The sequence below is a fragment of the Miniopterus natalensis genome, chromosome 6 (assembly GCF_054644295.1).
Source record: "Miniopterus natalensis isolate mMinNat1 chromosome 6, mMinNat1.hap1, whole genome shotgun sequence".
NCBI classification, from domain to species: domain Eukaryota; kingdom Metazoa; phylum Chordata; class Mammalia; order Chiroptera; family Miniopteridae; genus Miniopterus; species Miniopterus natalensis.
Genome location: NC_142086.1, coordinates 78,690,494 through 78,709,099, shown reverse-complemented (window position 1 = coordinate 78,709,099; position 18,606 = coordinate 78,690,494). Strand labels below are relative to the sequence as shown.

The window sequence follows — 18,606 nt, the reverse complement described above, 5'->3', positions numbered from 1 at the left end:
CAATTAGCAGTGTGCTTTGCATATATGACTTAACAAATCCTTGAATCATAAAAATAAAGAAAGAAATAAAAAGACACTTGTTATGAAAATACTCCTTTCTTTCCAGTGCCTGGGTTCTGATGCTAGAATCCTAAACTATTTAATCTACCATGCTCTATTTAAACATGCTGTTTGGAAATCAAAGCTGATGGAGGCCTCACTCTCCTCCACCCTTGCAGTCCCTGTCAAAGGACAGGCTGCTGGGCTCACTGGGCGAAGTCACAGGCAGCAATGTCTAGAGAGCTGTAAGGCGGTAAAGACTCAATGTGCAGATACGGAAGAAAGAAGCGGAAATACCAAGAGGAGGGAGAAGTGGGTCGTATATAATAACAGCGATTATTATATATGATGCACATTTGAGTGAAGCATGAAGAGCAGTGCAAGAGAAAACAAAGAGAACAAGCTGAGCAGGGTTAGAGGAGAGGAGGGAAGCCCTTGAAAGGGAGACTGAGCCTGGCACTGAACTCAGGAGCCAAACAGTTCTGAGTTGGTCAAGTGATAAGCCGAGTAATGACCCCTAATTCCTCGCTCTGCCTCTCTGTGAAGGCCTGCGCCATGATGGTGATGATGGTAAACACCGACTTCAGAGGAGCAGGGAGCCTCGGTTCCATAAAGTCCCAAAATGCCAAACTCACCAGTTGCCATCTGCCTTGGCAAAGTGTGGGAAAGCTAAACAGAATGTAATCAGTGGTGCAGCGATCGCTTTCCAAAACTAATAACGACCTCAAAATGAAGATATGCACTTCTTACCAGAGCACGGATTTTCATAAAGCCAAATTCTCTTTGCAAGCTTCTCAAAGAGGCTTGGTTAATAAATTACCAAAAATTGTGTGATTAAAACTTGGCTTTACAGTAATATTAAGGATGATGGCTTGTATTAGTTGAACAGTTACTATGTAAGTAGCACTATTATTCCCATTTTACAGATAAGAATATCAAGGAGTAGAGAAGTGAATCACTTGCTCACTTTGCAAGTGGGTGAGCAGGATTTGAAATCAAATCTGCCAGATTTCAGACACTGTGCTCTAAAGCAACATACAACCTCTGGCATGGAAGAATATTTTGTAGGCTCAAAGTGTTTGCATGCCCACAAACAAAAATAAAAAATTTTGCAAGTAAAATTGTCAAAACATTTGCTTTGACACTAAAGGGAATGTAAAGATATTTAGGTATTTAGTTTATAAGTAGAGATCTGGGCTTCGCTTAGTGTGAAATAATGTTGGAAATAAAACAGATGTTGAAGTGTTTGCTGAAGATATCATTTGGGCTACAGAATACAAATTTATTAACAGGAAACCACTACCAACTTGTGCACAAGAAAGAGTTTCTCCCCAGCACTAAGCAGCCATTGGCCTCAATGCCTGGAACTGCCATGTGCTGGCAGGAATCCATTTAGTATCCAACCATTCAGCCAGAAGGCTTCAACAACCAGCCACGTGATGTGAATTCTGAACACCTTAGAAACAATTTTGACTGGTGTCACGAAACCATAGGGACTAAGAAAAAAAATCAAAGAAACCTTTAAAAATGAGATCATTCAACACCATTTATAGAAAAAGGAAAGCTCCTCTCAAATTACTTTTTATTTCTGTAAAACCACAAACTAGCCGATGATAAAGTCAACAGAAACTATCCTGTTAGAACACTATTACTTTGCTGCAAATAAGTGAACTCAGTTGTCATAAACACCTGCAAATATGGACAGGCTTCATATGGAAAACAGTGTCAACATATCTCACAAAAGCTCTTCACAGAAATGAATTTGTTCTCTGTCATCAGAAACAGAAGCAGATTATCTACTTAGTAATCCTCAAAAAGGACATGGCAATCAAGCACTGAGATACAGGAGCAATTTGTGGCTATAATTTCATGACCCAATCCATATGGTAATATTACAAATATGTGAAACAACTTGCTCAGCAGCTTTTAAACAAGAAATGCTACAACTCAGTTGTGCAGCGCAATGTAAGACAGAGGATAACAAACACTGCTAGATACTCAGCAGCCTTCATCTCTTCAGCTACAAATTGGGGGAACTGAAAATGATGACTTCAAGTCAGTGCATGCATTTCAATCACAGTCCCCGAGACGCAGCCCAAGCAAGCATGTTCCAAATGTCGATTTTATCTATATTCAGGGAATATGTTTTGATGGAAAACATCATAAATTATGAATGCTTGTGTACTGGGAGTTTGTTTTAAAAAAAATAAGGTGGGAGAGCTGTTTAGCTGTTCATTTTGTGTAACAGAGAGACAACAGATATTGTTTTGTAGTCTTGAGAAATTAAATACTGGCTAATTAGTCTTCAGTTATGCAAAGTGTGAACAGTAAGTCCAATGTTTTATCATGGAGTACATTTTCTTCTTAGAGGAAAAAAAAAAAACAGGCGAAGAACTAGTCATTAAAACACTCATGAATTTCAGCACCAGTGAAACAAATATAGCAAATGTTCTGACACAACATGGAATGATGGAATGGCTTTCCAAAGGTTCTACATACATGCATATATGTGCATACAAACACATACACATACACACACACTTCTAGACACACAAGTATACGTGTTTACATATTTGGCCATTCAACAAAGCACCATGTTGGTGAGAGTACCTGGCATGAGAAAACAAAAACACACAGAATGCTATCTAAGAAACAGTACTTTCAGAGTAAGCACGTAGTTTTATACCCTAGGGGACCTCAATCTCCATCCTGCCTTTTAATTCACTGTGGAGTCCCAAAATGAAACCATCTAGAGGTGAGTAACTGTTGTAATTCGCAACTTGGTCTAGGCATGCATTAGATTTGGAACCCTGATTAGCAAGTCTGCTGCATTTCAATATTTAACCTGTCTCAGCAGTCAATTTCAAATCAATATTCCTCGTTTTTCATTTCAGCTTCTCCCTCTAAAGAAAACTCTGGTCCCCATTTCTATTTTTTATCCACTCTTCCAGAAATCAAATAAATACTTTTCTTGGCCTCCTTAAAATTTGAGAATAGTATTCTCCTGTCTAGTTTGGAAAAAAAAGAAAAGCAATTAAATATATTTCCTTTAAAAAATTAGCTGCTTTTATATTATAAGCTTCTGGAGGGCTCATTAGGTTTACACAATTTGTTTTACTCCAAATCTTTTTCCCACCCCTGCCATACTTTCACTACAGTCCTCAAATATTGTATAGTGGGAGGCACTATACAAATTCAAATTCAAATTCATTCAAATCCACTTTGGACACTTCAAAGCTATGGGACCTCAGGTACATTGCTTTACCTTTCCATTTCTTAATTTGTTATTTATATTTTTTAAAGAGACAGTAAAAGGTACATATAGAGAGATATTAAGTAAGATCAAGTATTTCTTAGGAGATTGACCAGGACATGGCCTGTACACAGAGGAAGTTAGTATCCTCACCTACCACTCTCAAATTTAACAGCAAAACTGTGCACAGTGGTGTTTCCTTTCACGGTGAGTTGACAGAGAAAAAGATGACTGTGGCCAGCCAGCCTGGGTTCCAGTCCCACCTCGGCCACTGAGCAGCTTAGTGAGTGTGACGAGTCATGTAAACCCTTCAAAATCTCTTTGTAGCCTCTTCTATAAAACAGAATCAAACTCTTAAGGAAGCTTGAAAGGTGAAATGAGGTCACACACAAAGCATGACTATGGTATACACTGAGAGCTTAATAAGGACTGACTTGACATTGCTTATATTCTTTGTCACCTTGGGCCCATTCAACACACCTGTGGCAGCCACATTTGACTACCTGCCACACATGTATTCCCCTCCCTCATCCGCCCTCGAAAAATGAACAGTAGATCTGACCAGTCATCTGCCTCAGGGGAGGCCAGTCTCCACCTCAGCAGAAAAGAGCTGACTGGTCGAGGGAATTCCCGTAATGTCATCCCCACCAGCGACTGGTTTATGAAACAACTCCAGCCAATGAAAATGGAGCGAAGTCCACGGAAGACATACAGGGATTTCCCCCCCTTTATTATTAAAATGAGGCCAGTACAAGAAATATGTATTTATCTTTCCTAACTTCAGATTTTATTGCATAAGGATGTGATATATGAACTTGTTGCAGCCGCATTTCTTCCATAAGGTCAAGAAAACAACAGCCAAAACTGAGAAGAAGCATGAAATCCAAACATGCCTCCAGACTGCTTCTTTCATGTTGTAAGAGATTTTTATTTTTAGGCCACTTCCAATTTGTTTTTCTCTTATTTGTCCCTAAGAGCATTCTATACAGATGTAATTTCATTATGAAAGTATTCAGAAGATCAACCACAAACTGATGACTTACTGAATTATTAATAATTATAGTGTTTCACATGAGGGAAGCCATTTAAAAATATAGCTTATATTTAAATATTAATGCTATAGAGCCTTAATGAATGACACTGCCCTGAACAAGCAAACTGCCCCACCTTGCAGCCACCCTGAACCCAGTGTCTCTGAATCCCGTTAGTTCTCTGGGCTCATTAATCTTTTAAGTCACTAAACGATTTACTCCTTTACGAACTGGCAGTCACTCACCTAAGGTTTGGCCATTCAAAAAAAATGGCCAGAAAGCACGGCAGAAACCTGAACCTGCGGCGGCTCCTGACGCTTTCTCTGCTACTTTTCTTCAGCAATTCTTTGCTACTTAAAAGGAACCGAGTTTTAGTGAAATGAGCGAAGTTTTAGACCCAAATGTCAACTGGATTTGCATTTCAAGTCCTTTACCTATTCGACGCTACTTAACGTTTATGAAATTCAGATTCCTCATCTGTAATGTAATCGCTCAGAACCCCTGGGCATGCTGTGAATATAAAAATGCGGTAACGTATGTGAAAGACGCTGGGGTGGCTGGCATTTTCCCCTAAGGAAGAGTCTCCTTCACCCAACTCTCGCCAGGCGCCACTGAGCCCTCTTCTCGACCAGGCCTGGACCAGGCCTCGACCTTGGCCTGGAAGGATTTGAACAAAACACCAAGGTATTTTGAGCAGCTCACGGGAGCATCCCCGGGATGACTCTAATCCCTCTTCAGTGCCTACCTGACAGCTCCAGGCTGCCAAAGATCCGCCCAGTCAGCACCTGAGGCTAGGGTGCGAAGGGCACAGACAAGCGCCAGCTAGCAAATCCACGCGGGCTCCGCAGCAGCCGACCGACCACTCCCCGTTCTGCTTTCTGTCATTCTTCCCTCCCGACTCCTGCTCTCCTGTCACCCCCCTCCTCCCTCACTCTCCCTTTAAAAGGCCCAGTCACATCTGTACAAACAAGGGGAGTTCCGTTCCAATGGCTCTTTACCCGACTGAATATAATACACTAGATTCCTAAGACAGTATATACCTGAGGAAAAGCCGCCTTAGCACTAAACCAGTGTCTGCCTTTGTTTATCTTGCACACTCCTTTCTTTCAGTTAATTCATCAGATACTTAAGAACTGACACTGCTGCCCAGCTCGGTGCTGGAGCATCGCCCTGTGGCCCAGGAGACGGGGGTTCGATTCCCGGTCAGGCACCTGCCCGGGCTGCAGGCTCGACCTCCAGCAGGGGGCCTGCGGGAGGCGGCCGATCAATGACTCTCATCATTGATGTTTCTCTCTCTCTCTCTTCTTCTCTCTAAAATCAATAGAAGTATTTTAAAAAGCAAACCAGACACTGCTTACAGAGAAAACGAGGCTACCTGTAACCAAATCCTTCTGTTTCGAGGGCATGCCCTTCTTGCCCCATGTGCAGAGCTGCGTAGGACTTGACCCACCGCCCACTCCGACCCCACCCCCATGCACATCCCTTTCAGGGGGTGCAGTCTCCTCCCTGAAACAAAAGAGCGATTGAGCTTCCCCTCGCTTTCGTTTCCTTCCACAGTCTCAGTTCCCTGCAGGCATTTCTGCTCTGGGGAGTGCGTTTCAGAGTCACAGTCAGCCCTGTTTGGAGTCACAATTAGTTAAAAGACACTTCACACTTCTCATGACAACTTCTCATCTCCCATCTCACCGACAGCACCTGAGCCTCGAGACTTCTAAATGAGGCCTGGGGCTGAGAGGCAGCCAAAAGGGAAGAGACAGGTGAAAGTCAACTAATAAATAGGCCCCCTTCCCCACCCTAGTCAAGAAGTTTTTAATCCTTTGATTTTCCTAGCAAGGAAAAAATACAATCTGCTTAAAGGAGTCACCCATTCACCAAACAATCTCTGTATTAATGCACAGTGTAGAAAGGAGGGCATTTTTAATAAAATGTTTCATTACAATAGAAATGGAACAGGCACTTGAAAGAGAAATACATTAGCAACTTAGGCTATTTCATAATTGCTCAGAATTCTCTACTAGCTGTTATTTTAATATGATGAGAATACTAAAGTTGAATATTTCATATCGAAATATAGCTGTGAAAGTTTTCAGTAGAGCAAAGAGGATGGCTTAATATCATTTAATAACCTATGCTGAGTTTTGTTTCTAAATTGCAGGCCACATGCAGTTTCTGCAGAGGTGAAATGCATTAGCATGGGGCTCATGAGGGGGCTTTGAAATAGAATGACTCATAGATAACCAATTAAACTGATTATAAATTATGTGAAATTTGAGGGGGAAAATGAAAGTTAAAAAAATGGATGAATCAGAAGCAGTAGTAATACCTTTAATTGCAAACTGCTTCAAGCTAAAAGTGGCATTCACAATAATGGTACATTAGTGGAATAATAGTATGCAGACAAATAAGTAGATGATAAAGATATTCTGGATTATCTAAAAATGTATTCTATCCAATTAAATGCTTTTATCACTGAAGTCAGACCTAGAGAACATCATCAAATCATGGCAAAACATAGCTTTCAGGCAAGAGAGAATGCTTTGAGGTTAAATTGAATTTTACTAAAAAAAAAAAAAAAAAAAAACTAGAGACAAAAATCCAAGTACCTATGGAAAAATAAGGTAAAATAACTCTTCCCTGTTTCTCTGTTTATACAATTTAGAACTAGCTTCCAATGATCATTGATTAAATAATCAACTTTTAATTAACCCCAGGATTATCTTGATTTTGAGGACTTTAAATACTTGCTCTATTGACATATCAGACATTTACTATTAATGATATCTAATCTGTTTAATTATACTATTATCAACATACCTCTCTCATTTATTTCTATACATTGAAGACTTTGAAACCTCACCGATGTAACCATCCCCTATGCCTCAGATAGGCATCAACAGAACAAATCTTACAGCAGGATTCAAAGTGTTTTATTCCCAGCCTAATTTGTTTTGCAGTATAGGAGAGAAGGGAGGTCATCTTTGCTAATCCTCCTCAATTAAATAACCACTGTGATGTGATTATTTTATAGATGTTCATATATTTTTTGAAGGCCTATCACATGCATGGCAATGATATAAACAAAATTTTTAAGATAAATATCTAGACTGGCATTTAGTATATATCCAACAAACCAAATGATTACCCAAAGTTGAGAACAAATATATTTTTAAATAGGCATTTTGTTTTTCTCCAGCCGGTTAATACTGAAATATTTGCTAAGTATCTACTATGTTCCTGGCATATACATATGAATTTACAGTGAGCACCCCAATCAAGTACATTTTATTGAATGGAAAGGCTTTGTTGCCCCATGAAGTTCACATGGAAGGTCACTGGACAGTGAAGTTTCACATGCAGAATTCAGTCTATTACCATCTTCCACTGGATCTCCAGTGCCCTGCACACTGACTATGTAGTAGGCAATTCATGTATACTATGTTTGCTGAAAGAAAGATGCCTTCGGTGATGAGATCCTTGAGCTGAGCCTTGAAGAAAAGTAATAGCAATTGCCCAGGCAAAGAAAGGAAGGAAAAGTGTGAAATACGTGAGTTGTATATACACGGGGTCCACGTCTGGGAATACAAGAAATGGCACAAAACTCTTCAACGAGCATGAGGTAGACAAAGCAGGATTGTGCAAATGAATTAAAGCCAAATATCTTAACGGTCCCAAATAAGTCAATAAAATAATTCAAGTAATTCAAATGAAAGGTACACCTCTAATTAAAATTAGAATGTGTCCATAAACATGGTCCAAAGGTAACTGTGAGGAGAATTATGACATACAGTTGTTTCTGAGAACTGTTCCATAGATATGAGTAAAACATATTTAGGTAAAAGAAGAGGCCTTATACTATGAAAATGTGATGTACCTAGAATAAAATATTTATGGACCAAGTCTTGGTCCGACCATTTTTTATGTTTTTCTTCCTGGGAAAGTTGCTTCACCACTTTGAATTTAATTTTCCTCTTTCCTAAATCAGGAATAGTATTTACCTTTCAGGATAATTGTGGGACTCCTATTAGGGGTGTTTTATCAAAGCAAATGAATTTAAAAGATAAAAAACAAGTAAATATCACTGATCGGTATTTTGACAAAGTATATGGCATATATTTCATGTTATATTTTAATCTTCACATAATCAATGTTTAGCATTTCTTTTCTAGATGACACAAATATATCACTATGTTATAAAAATGCAATTGCTCTATTTAGACAATATATTCAATATTTGTGATTGGTAGATAATATTCACAGAGAAATTAAGTAGGGTGGTAAATATAAAAGTAATCAGCAAGACTAGTAGTATAGTTACTAGAAAACTGGTTGCATATGGACAAGTTACAATAATCAAAAAACTGTCTACAAACCCTCACATACAGAGAACAAAGTAAAAATGTGCTTATTTTATTAAATTGGGACCTACTCTCTTACACTATCAGGTACGTCTTGGCCATACTGCTTTGGTTTATTTTACAAATAGTGACATGTGTTTCTGCTCTAACTCTGCGTTTGCATCTCTAAAAGCCACTGATGCATAAAACAAATGTGCAGTAAAAAATATCATGGTTTATAGGGAAAGACAAGATTAGAGGTCAGAACATTCAAAACCTCCATATCTGTGTAACCAAGCACTAACAAAAGCCATAACAAATTTAATTAAAATACTAGCACAGTTAAATCTCTACTGGCATTTGTACCCAGCTTCTCCATCTTCTTTCAAGACGCAAGGCCTGACGGGCACTCACTTTAAAATGAAAACCACATAATTTTTATTTTAAAAAATAAAAACAACAAACAAGTAAACCACCACATAATTTTAACACAGTTTCTTCAGCCACACTCTCAACGTTGCCAGATACATAAGAGCAGAAATCAAGATGGTTCTTAAAACTACTAAACAAACTAATACTTGCACTAAAAGGAAGGTACTTGACTCAATTTTTCATATATTTCTTAACATCCTCATAGGTTGCTAAGGTGTTCTCTGCAATTGTGAGAAAGCTTGCTCTAGATCCCTTAAAAATTAATGAACTTAAGATATCATATAGATATGAACACAATTCCTGCACAGTCCCCCTATTTACCAAGAATGAGAGTGGTAGTATGTATGCATCACAGAAACACACACTGAGGCAGAGAAGGTTGAACTATACCTTAAATGCATTTGACGGTCACTGGCTATAAATTTGGGTGTCAGCAAAAGAACATACTTAATAATAGCTCTAGGCAACCCAGACACTCTCAATCTCAAACCATCATCTATCAAATGTGATTTTATCAGGATTAAATGAGATGAGTGTAAATGCTCAGCACAGTTCCCAGACATAGAGTAGGGCCTCAAAAGTATTAGTTCCCTTGGATACTAACAGAAAAATTTTCAACTCTGTATATTCAATATCAAACCTATTTTTTTTATTTTGGTTTTAATTTAGTATTTTATGGGGGTTTTCTTTTTATTTTGTCATGGTTTTGTTTGTTTGTTTGTTTGTTTTTGAGTTTCCCAGAGTAGAGAAAAATACAAAAACAAACAAACAAAAACTGTGGCTAAGCACAGAAAATGAATGAAGACTATATAATGAAAGCAAATTTGACCTATATTCTTCTGCGTTTTTACTCAAAATCCAAGACATATGCTAAATAATATTAGAGTACAATCAGTGATGGAAGAAGAGATAAAGACAGAAGTTAAATCCAAACGGGAAAAGTTCTGAAGAAATCTATGAAGTATCCATAGATTTTCCATGGATACTTCAAACTTAACTTGTCATTTAAGCAAATTAAAAACAGTCAAAAACAAGAAAACAAAAAACTCACCTAAAAGGGTGATTTTTCTTTATTTATTTCCCTCTTTCTATTAAGATATAACCATTCTTTCTGCCAAATAGGCTTAAAACTTTGGGCACTACCCTCCCCCAAAGTCTCAAATCTAAGGTGTTATTTAGATCCATTAATTCTTTCATAGAAACCTGTGTCATACCCACGCATTCCTTTTTTTATTTTTCTCTGGCCCACCCATACATGGCCAGTAGATTTAAAAACAAAATGTTAATCATGTTTTCCTGCCCAAACAATGGATCCTAAAGATCTACACAAAAGAATCAAATCTAGCTGGGCCTCCAGGCCTTTCTGCCTCCCAGTTTCACCAAATATTTCCATAATTGAGACCAACAACTCATCTTTCCAAAGCCTTAACTTAATTAAATTGGATTAATACTATCCTCTCAACACTCGCCTCCTTTCGTACAACTTGATCACTCGTTTATTTCTCCTTGGATTATTTTCTCCACTTACTCTCACCATGCTCAAACCTTGTCTGCTTCAGCAAGAGGCAAAGCATCCTGGTTAAAAAGCAAGTCTTTACACGTCTTGAGTTCAAATCTTTGTTTCCTTGCTCTGCAGCTTTAGACCGTTACTTAAATTTTCTATGCCTCATAGCCCTGAAGTGTAAAAGGGGAATAATAATATGATAATAATTCAAGGGTTCTTTTTTTTTAAAGTATGTTTTTATTGACTTAAAAGACAGGAAGGAAGAGAAACAGAAACACTGATCAGCTGCTTCCTGCAGGCCCCCCACTGGGAATCAAGCCCTCAACCGCTGGGACTCAAACCAGTGATCTCCTGGTGCATGGGACAACACTCAACCAACCGAACCACCCCAGCTGGGCTAATTTGAGGGTTCTTGCACAGATTAAGCTAGTTAACACATGTAAAGTACTTACAATAGAGCCTAGCTATAAGTACACGATGCTTATTTGGCTTTATAAGTTTATATTTTTTGTTTTCTCAACTATCAACATTGAAATCTATGCATCACCCATTCCCCACCATACACATTTCAAACAAATGCTAATATATTAAAACATAGGCATTGAACTAGAAATGAGAAAATTTAATCCTAATTATAGATAACTACTAACCATACTGATATACACAAATCAAAATAATTACTCTGTACCTCAGTGTTTTCATTCATAAAGTTAATAGTTCCTTGGACATAACTCGATGATCATTACTTGTAAGGTGGTTAAAAGCACTTTGAACATGTGGTCTATATGGTTATAAGATGCTGGCATTATATTTATTTTTAAGGCCTGAATAAGTGTTTGTTAATTGATTAACTAACAAAATGGCACAGAATTTAAGTATCATCATTACTTTGAGTTGAAGCAATATTATTTTTTTAACCAATGGAAAAGTTTGGTGTTCAGAGACCTGAATTAAGAGTTTAAAGACCAAAGCTCTAGTTATTAAACTTTTACTTTTGTATTTGACCTTTAGTAGGTCAAATATCCTAACTGTGTGCCTGTCCTAAGCCTATTGGTTGTTGGCCCACAGACAAGACTCCAGATACAAAAAGAAATCCCTCTTCAAGACCCTTTACTGCCATCTGCTGGTAAATTGTGACAATAAGTATGTATTCTATCACCATTACTATGAGTGCTGCCCCCTAGAGTTGTTCATCACACAACCAATACAACCATTTTTAGGAATGCTGCCTACTAAGGTGTCTGAGACACCACAGGCATTTAATAAATGTTTGATGAATGAGTGAATAATGAATGAGCATCCATTATCAATGAATTAGATTATCTCCACCCCATCAATATGTTTTTCTAATCACAGAGCAGCTAATAATGATTTTTTAAAATTGAATAAATGAGATGTTTTTAAACCACAGGCAGATTTATCTGTATCCCTATTACACCAAAAATATAAACAATGTCTGGCATGATGAGGCTGACATTTTACAAGATGTCCACATATCTATGATCACAATTGCTCCTCATGGCAGTACAGCAAGACCAACCAGGGCAGATTCTTATATCAGATTTTCAAATAAGTAAATAGTTGTTCTGAGAATTTAAGTGGCTTAAATTCTTTGTGGTCTAGGTCTTCTGATTTCAAATCCAATGTTCTTTCCCTTTCCCTACTAGTTTTAATAACAAAACGCTGCCAAGATAATTTTGATCACTTGACCTGAAATTCTTCAAACTCTCCTCTGTTGAGTAAGACTCATAAATACTCCCAACATTCCCCATCATCTCTCTTAACTATTGTTAGTGGCACAAGTTAATATGTGAAACTGAAAAGTACACTGATAGCTATTTGGTATCTGTGCTATTATTATAATTGTAAATAGTTAAAACTTATTAAAATATTTTAAAGAATTCCATATAAAACACTTTTATTTGCTGAACAATTAAAGCTAGGTTGGCTGTATGAAGCTCAGGGATATTACATTTAATAAAAGCATAAAAGCACCGGTTGCATCTGAAAGTACTCTCATATCAGATAATTTGGAAAATTAAAACTAATTTATAATCTTTTAAATAGGCCTGTCTTCAATATAATTGGGAGAGTATAAAGAGCACAAGGAATTTAGAATCTAGGTCAACACAACTTGAAAAACAATGATTTTACCTTTACAAGAATATTAAAATTATTAAATTAATTTTGCATACACCAACACCCAGAGGATTCATTTTATTTTGGACCCAAATAACAAAAGCAATCCAGACTCGCTCTACCACTTATCAAGCACTTTCTTCATGCTCTTGAAAGTTCACTGCTATGAGAGATGACCCTGAAAACAGAGAAATTAAAATCATTTTCCAAGTGTCAAAAGCCAGAGGAAGCAGCAGGACGAGTAGTTCCAGGGCCTTCAGATTGACAGTCCTGGTTTCCCTCCACACCTCTGCCTCGCAAGGAAACAGACACAAACAAATTACATGCTCCAGCTTGGTTACCAGCCTTGGTCTCTGTTGGGTCATTTCTCAGTCCCATTGCAACCTACTTCTACGTTTGAAAGAAAGTCATCTTATTTACTAAATTATATGAAGTTTGACTTTCTTCTCCGACTGAATGAGGTTCTTTTGTTCCACTAATTGCTTTCTAACAGGACATTATCTCTAGGAGAACATTAGCCCCTGTGTCACTGAAAAGACTCACTGGACGCCGGGGACCCACCAACGTCCCTTCTTGCTCTCTGGGCTCCAGTTCAGCATTAAAACTAAAGTGACCAAAGGCTCTGCTTACCTCCTTTGACATAAAGCAGGAAGGAAACCCTCTGGGTTATTCACTGACAATAACGATATCAATTTACATAGACCATCTTCTCTAAGTGCAAATGCATATAGAGTTGATTCACTAGACCCCGAGCAAAATGAGGCTGACCTCAAAGAATCAGACCAGGGAAGGTAGGAAAAGGGTGTATAGCAGCCTCCACCTCCTTCTGTGGAGACCTTCTTGTAGACCTGACACTAGGAGACACCACACACCTGTGCTTTAATTTTTCAAGGTACACTTTTCTGATGAATGATGACTTCACCATAAAGTACTTCAACATAAAGAGTAAATATAAGCAGATGCCTAGAAACTGAAATCACTAACTGGGCAATTCACCCCCCTCTCCCCCTGATTTTGGCTTAGGTAAGTGTTCTGACTCTGTCTGGCTGAACCGGATTGCAAGAGGGATGGATAGCTCTGTTTTTACCTTACATTTTCACACAACAATGCTTCTGTTTTACATATGTGAACATCCAGTAATAGACAACAATCGTGCTTGGATAATCTTTTTCAAAGAAGAAGGAAATCATTTTAGAAATTTAAAAGGCCTCAGGAAAGCAACACATCTGTACTCCAGTTGGGGAATCTAAATTTACACAGATCCCGACAGCAAATGCACTGTGAACCACAGAACTCAAGTTATCACTTGAGATTTATGAGGACAGAGGATGTGACCAAGTTTTGAAAAAAATAAATGCATAAGTTAGAGTTATAGAATCTCCTTTCCATTGACAATTAAATTCAGACTTGACAATTAAATCCCAACCTCACTTCATTAGATATTAATCTTGCAGTGGAAATGGGAGGCTTTTACAGAAGCATTTCTGCTACAATAGAAAAGGCTCTCACTACAGTAGAACAATAAGAACGTTGTGGTGAAAGTTAGAAATAGAACTATTAGGCCTTGTTAGCTAATTATAGTATTGGCATCCACTTAAGTTGGCCAGTTTTTCATTCCTGTCATTTTCTCCTATTCAACTGCTGCCGTTCAAAACGTTTCGACTACTTAAAAGGGAATGCATCACCGTTGTCTTTCCCCAGCCTAACTGCACACCACTTTCCAAAGCAACAGCTTCAATTGTGCTTCCTAAAATCCCCTGCAAGTACATTGTTGGAAACATATAAATCAGCAAGCTAGGATTTCAGTATTTCTAAGGCAAGCCCAGAGATCACTGACTGGAGGCCCCCTTTGTAAAAGAAAAAGCAAAATTATGAGTTACACTAGATTCATTTTTTTTTAAAACTGCTCCCAGTGGTGTGTCTGATAGTTGCTGCTCCATCCTTAATTCAAGAACAAAACACTAGCATAGAGGAACTGGACTCCCGGATCAGCCTTGCTGTCCCTGAGCATCTCTGACTTCATTAGGACACAGGGCACATAAGTACTACATGTTTCCGTTTCACAAAAGCTAGGTCTCTCTGGTGTGCATCGACGCCCCTCTGAGTGTCATGCATTTTTTAAATTGTACTAGATAGAAGATCCTTAAAACGATGCCCTCCTCCTTCCCTGTTTTATTACAGTGAATACGGGCTCCCCTTCAGGCACGCTTCAGTCCTAGAGCTCCTCTTTCTAATGACCCTGCATTCTGAATTATAAATTACGTGAATCACAATTTCAGACATATGTTACATATACAGACTCAAATTATGTGTCTATGTGTACCAGTTAAACATGCCTAGATTCCCCTTGCATTCCCCAAATTCCAACACACTTGATGTCTACAATGGCAAATTCACAGACTCCACAACTGAGACATTCTTCCTCTCCAGATCAGCGACAGTGTAATCACAAGTCTGTATAAACTTGCTGCTTAGTACGCCCCCATCTTGTTCTACACTATCTATGCTTGGTTAATTGCAGTGGTATTTTAACTACAATTTTCAGGGGCTGCTTCTTAGTATTCAGAAATACCTGTCTATATTGTCAATGGAACAGTTAAGCATCAGCAGCAGCTCCCCCCAAATTAAAGCAGCATACATATAGGGTATAAAGCATATGTTGATTTTTTTCCTTTAGCAGTGATTGAATGAACCGATTGGGCTAATATTACCTTTAGATGGACATATCTGCAGTTTTGCTAGGACTGAAATTTTGCATACTCTGTGTTAAAGGTAAATGAGCAGCATCCTACCAAGACACTTTACAAACTATAGCAACATCCAGCGTGTGCATTCTGAACATAAAATCTGCATCCAATCGTGTTTCATCAGCCACTAACACTATAGCTTTAGGGAGGAGAAGGGCAGGGAAAGGAAGGTTTCATATCCAAAATGTCAAGCCTTGCTAAGGAATGATAGAAGGACCAGCCAGAGTGGAAGGGCAGAAATAACCGTTTCTAGGCTTAAAATGGAGTTCTACCACCCCCTGCTGGACACTAGGACCTACGCACAAGAGGCTCAATAATGCTTAAAATCGAATATAGTGGAGATATTTTAACTTGTGATTTATTTTTCCTCAAAAAAAGAATTACGCGCTATACCAACAACACAACATCCTCTGCAATTATCACACATCACAAAATCACCACTATTTTCTTTCTCTTCGAAGACTTCCACCAATGCATATTTTAGCATTTTTGTGTTCCCTATTAAATGCCCAAACTTGTCTAGATAGTTGAAAATGCCTCCATTTATTATAAATACGTTTTTATGGGCTACCTTTAAAAAGCAAAATGAATTCACATCTACCTCTAGACAGATAAGCAGGGGTAGGTAGCTTCCCCAAATTCTCTCAGGTTACTCTAGTATGCTATTCATTTATGTATTTTTTAAACAAATAAAAAAAAAAAAAGAAATAAAAGCTCCCACCAGTTCTCGAAAGCTAACAGCAGCAGCAAAAACCCCTTACAGGTGTACTAAAATCTGATGCTATAAAAATTTCCAACCTTGAGGTATTACCGGGTGGGGGGCGGGGAGGGTGAGAATGAATGACTGCAACACATCCCCGGTTCTACCCATTCGCTTTCTCTCACAGCACCCTCGGCCCCTCTCTGGTCTCTTAGTTTCCAACAGCAATAAGCCGGCATCGTTCCCTTCCCAGTCGGGAACTGGGGTCCCGGCAGAGGGGCCGGGGGTGCCCCAGAATCGCATTTCTTGCACACAGCACACATTTCCCCAACGAGCCGCACGCCGATAGTTTCCGCTGCTCCGTGGAACACCCGCGTCCCCCTTCCTCCCGCAGCCTCGGGGGCTGAACACGCACCAGCTTCTCGTCCCGTTTTTGTTAATGAGACCAGAGAAGCCAGGATCCCGGGAAAGGGAAGAACAAACAGAAAAACCAGGCAGTTTGTCCCAACCCCCGGCTCACGGACGCCCCGCTCCAGTTCTGCATTTTCTCTTATTTAAGCCACGGAGGCGACTGCTCGCGGCCGCTGCGAGGGAGCGAGCGCCGGCGCGACCGTAACTTTAGTTCCCGCGTGTCGGTCCCCCAGCCCCTCGGCCCCCGGGAAGGGTGCGGGGAGGGAGAGGCAACGCGACCCGGCACCGCACTCCTACCTTGCCCGCTACCGACAAGCAACCCGAGCAGGTGGAAGGAGAGGAGGAGGCTCATGTTCAGGACGTGACACCGGCGGACACTCCGAAGTTACCAAGTCCAGCCCCGGAGAGCGACCCTTCCGCCGCCGCGGCCGCTGCCGGTGCCCGGTGCCCGCCGCCCGCCGCCCGCCGCCCGCCGCCCGCCGCCCGCCGCCCGCGCCTCCTCGCGAAGTGACTGCGCCGCGCTCCCTGCCGCACTATATCCAGGCGGGAAGGCGGCCGCGGCCGCGGCGGCGGCGCGGGGCGGGGGGCGGGCGGGGGCGCGGGGGCGGGGCGGGCGGGGACGGGGGCGCGGCCCAGGCGTATCCCTCCGCGCCGCACGCCGGCCGCTGTCGCGAGGCGCGCGGCCCCCGGATTCGTCCGCAGTCGAGCTCGGAGACGCGGGTTCGCTTCCCGGCGCCTCGGGCTAGAGGGGCCGCGGCGACCCGGGTGCCGGGAGCAGGCCCGCGAGCGGCGGGCGCGCGCTCAGCCTGCGGGGCCCCCGCGCGTGGACGGGCCGCCGGGGCCGAGCGGGGAGGGCGGCCCGAGCTCTGGCTGCGCCGCGCGGCGCTTTGGGCGCGTTCGCCCGAGTGGCTGCCGATGCTGCCGGCGGCCGCCGGGCCCCGCGCTCCTAGCGCGCCCCGGCTTATGGGCTGCGGGGGCTGCGGGGCTGCGGGGGGCGGGCGTGTATCCTGCAGCGCTCGTTCCTGCGAGCGCGGGGGACGGGGGCGAGGACTCTCTGCCCCGGGTCCTGCTGGCTCAGACCAGCACGGCTGCCCCTTTCCCACGCTCCCGGCCCGCCGCGGCAGGGGGAGGCAGCTGTCCTCTAGCGTCCTCGGGCTCTAAGGGGCAGGCGGGAAGACGTGCCGGGTTTCCTATCCGTGTCCACCCGCAGTCGTTGAGAGCAGGTACCTTCAGGGAGAGAGATTGCGGGGGGGGGGGGGGATGTAGGAGGGGCTGCGTTAAGCTCGGCCGCCCCTGGTAGCAGCGTCCCTGGAGAAGCCAAAGTCTCCCGTAGTCGCACTCGGCGCGCTCTGCCCTCGGTCCCGAGCGCACGGCGCTGGCCAGGCCCCCGCGGGCGAGGCCACGAGGGAGGCCCTGGAAACGCACGGGCGGGAGCTGCGCGGGGTCCTTCCCCGGGCCGCCGCCTCCCGCATAGACACACCTGCGCGCGTGTGTGTGTGTGCGCGTGAGTGTGCGAGTGTGAGTGTGTGCGCGCGTGTGTGAGCGCGTGCGCGCGTGTGTGTGTGCGCGTGTGTGTGTGTGTGCGTGTGTGAGTGCGCGCGCGTGTGTGTGAGCGCGTGTGAGTGTGTGCGCGCGTGTGTGTGTGCGCGTGTGTGTGTGTGCGTGTGTGAGTGCGCGCGCGTGTGTGTGAGCGCGCGTGTGTGTGTGCGCGCGTGTGTGTGTGTGTGTGCGTGTGTGAGTGCGCGCGTATCTGTGTGTGTGCGCGCGCGCCAGTGAATGGAAGTGATAAACCCCCGGCGGGCGCGCGGAGCTGACTCCTTTCCCCACGGCTGGGGCGCGTCGGTGTTTCCCCAGCGAGGGCAGGGGAGCGTTTGTCAGCTGGATGCCGGACCGCGCAGGAGCCAGCCAGAGGCAGCATCCGGTCCCCAGGGCCCTGTCAGCCGGCCGGTCACAGCACAGGCTGGCGCTGACCACGGGTCCTTTCCTCTGCACCCTCCTTCTGGTCCCGTCACCACT

General features: G+C 42.2%; 1 protein-coding gene across 2 annotated transcripts in view; it reads right to left on the bottom strand.

Annotated features, from left to right (window-relative positions):
• NCAM2 (neural cell adhesion molecule 2) overlaps positions 1 to 17,035 on the bottom strand; it is a 345,284-nt gene extending 328,249 nt beyond the window's left edge. For both annotated transcript variants that reach the window (XM_016197622.2, XM_016197624.2), the window contains exon 1: positions 16,888 to 17,035. In XM_016197622.2, coding sequence (XP_016053108.2) covers positions 16,888 to 16,942 — 55 coding nt within the window. In that variant the 5' untranslated portion in view covers positions 16,943 to 17,035. The remainder of the gene's footprint in view (positions 1 to 16,887) is intronic.
• Between the last annotated feature and the right edge of the window lie 1,571 nt (positions 17,036 to 18,606).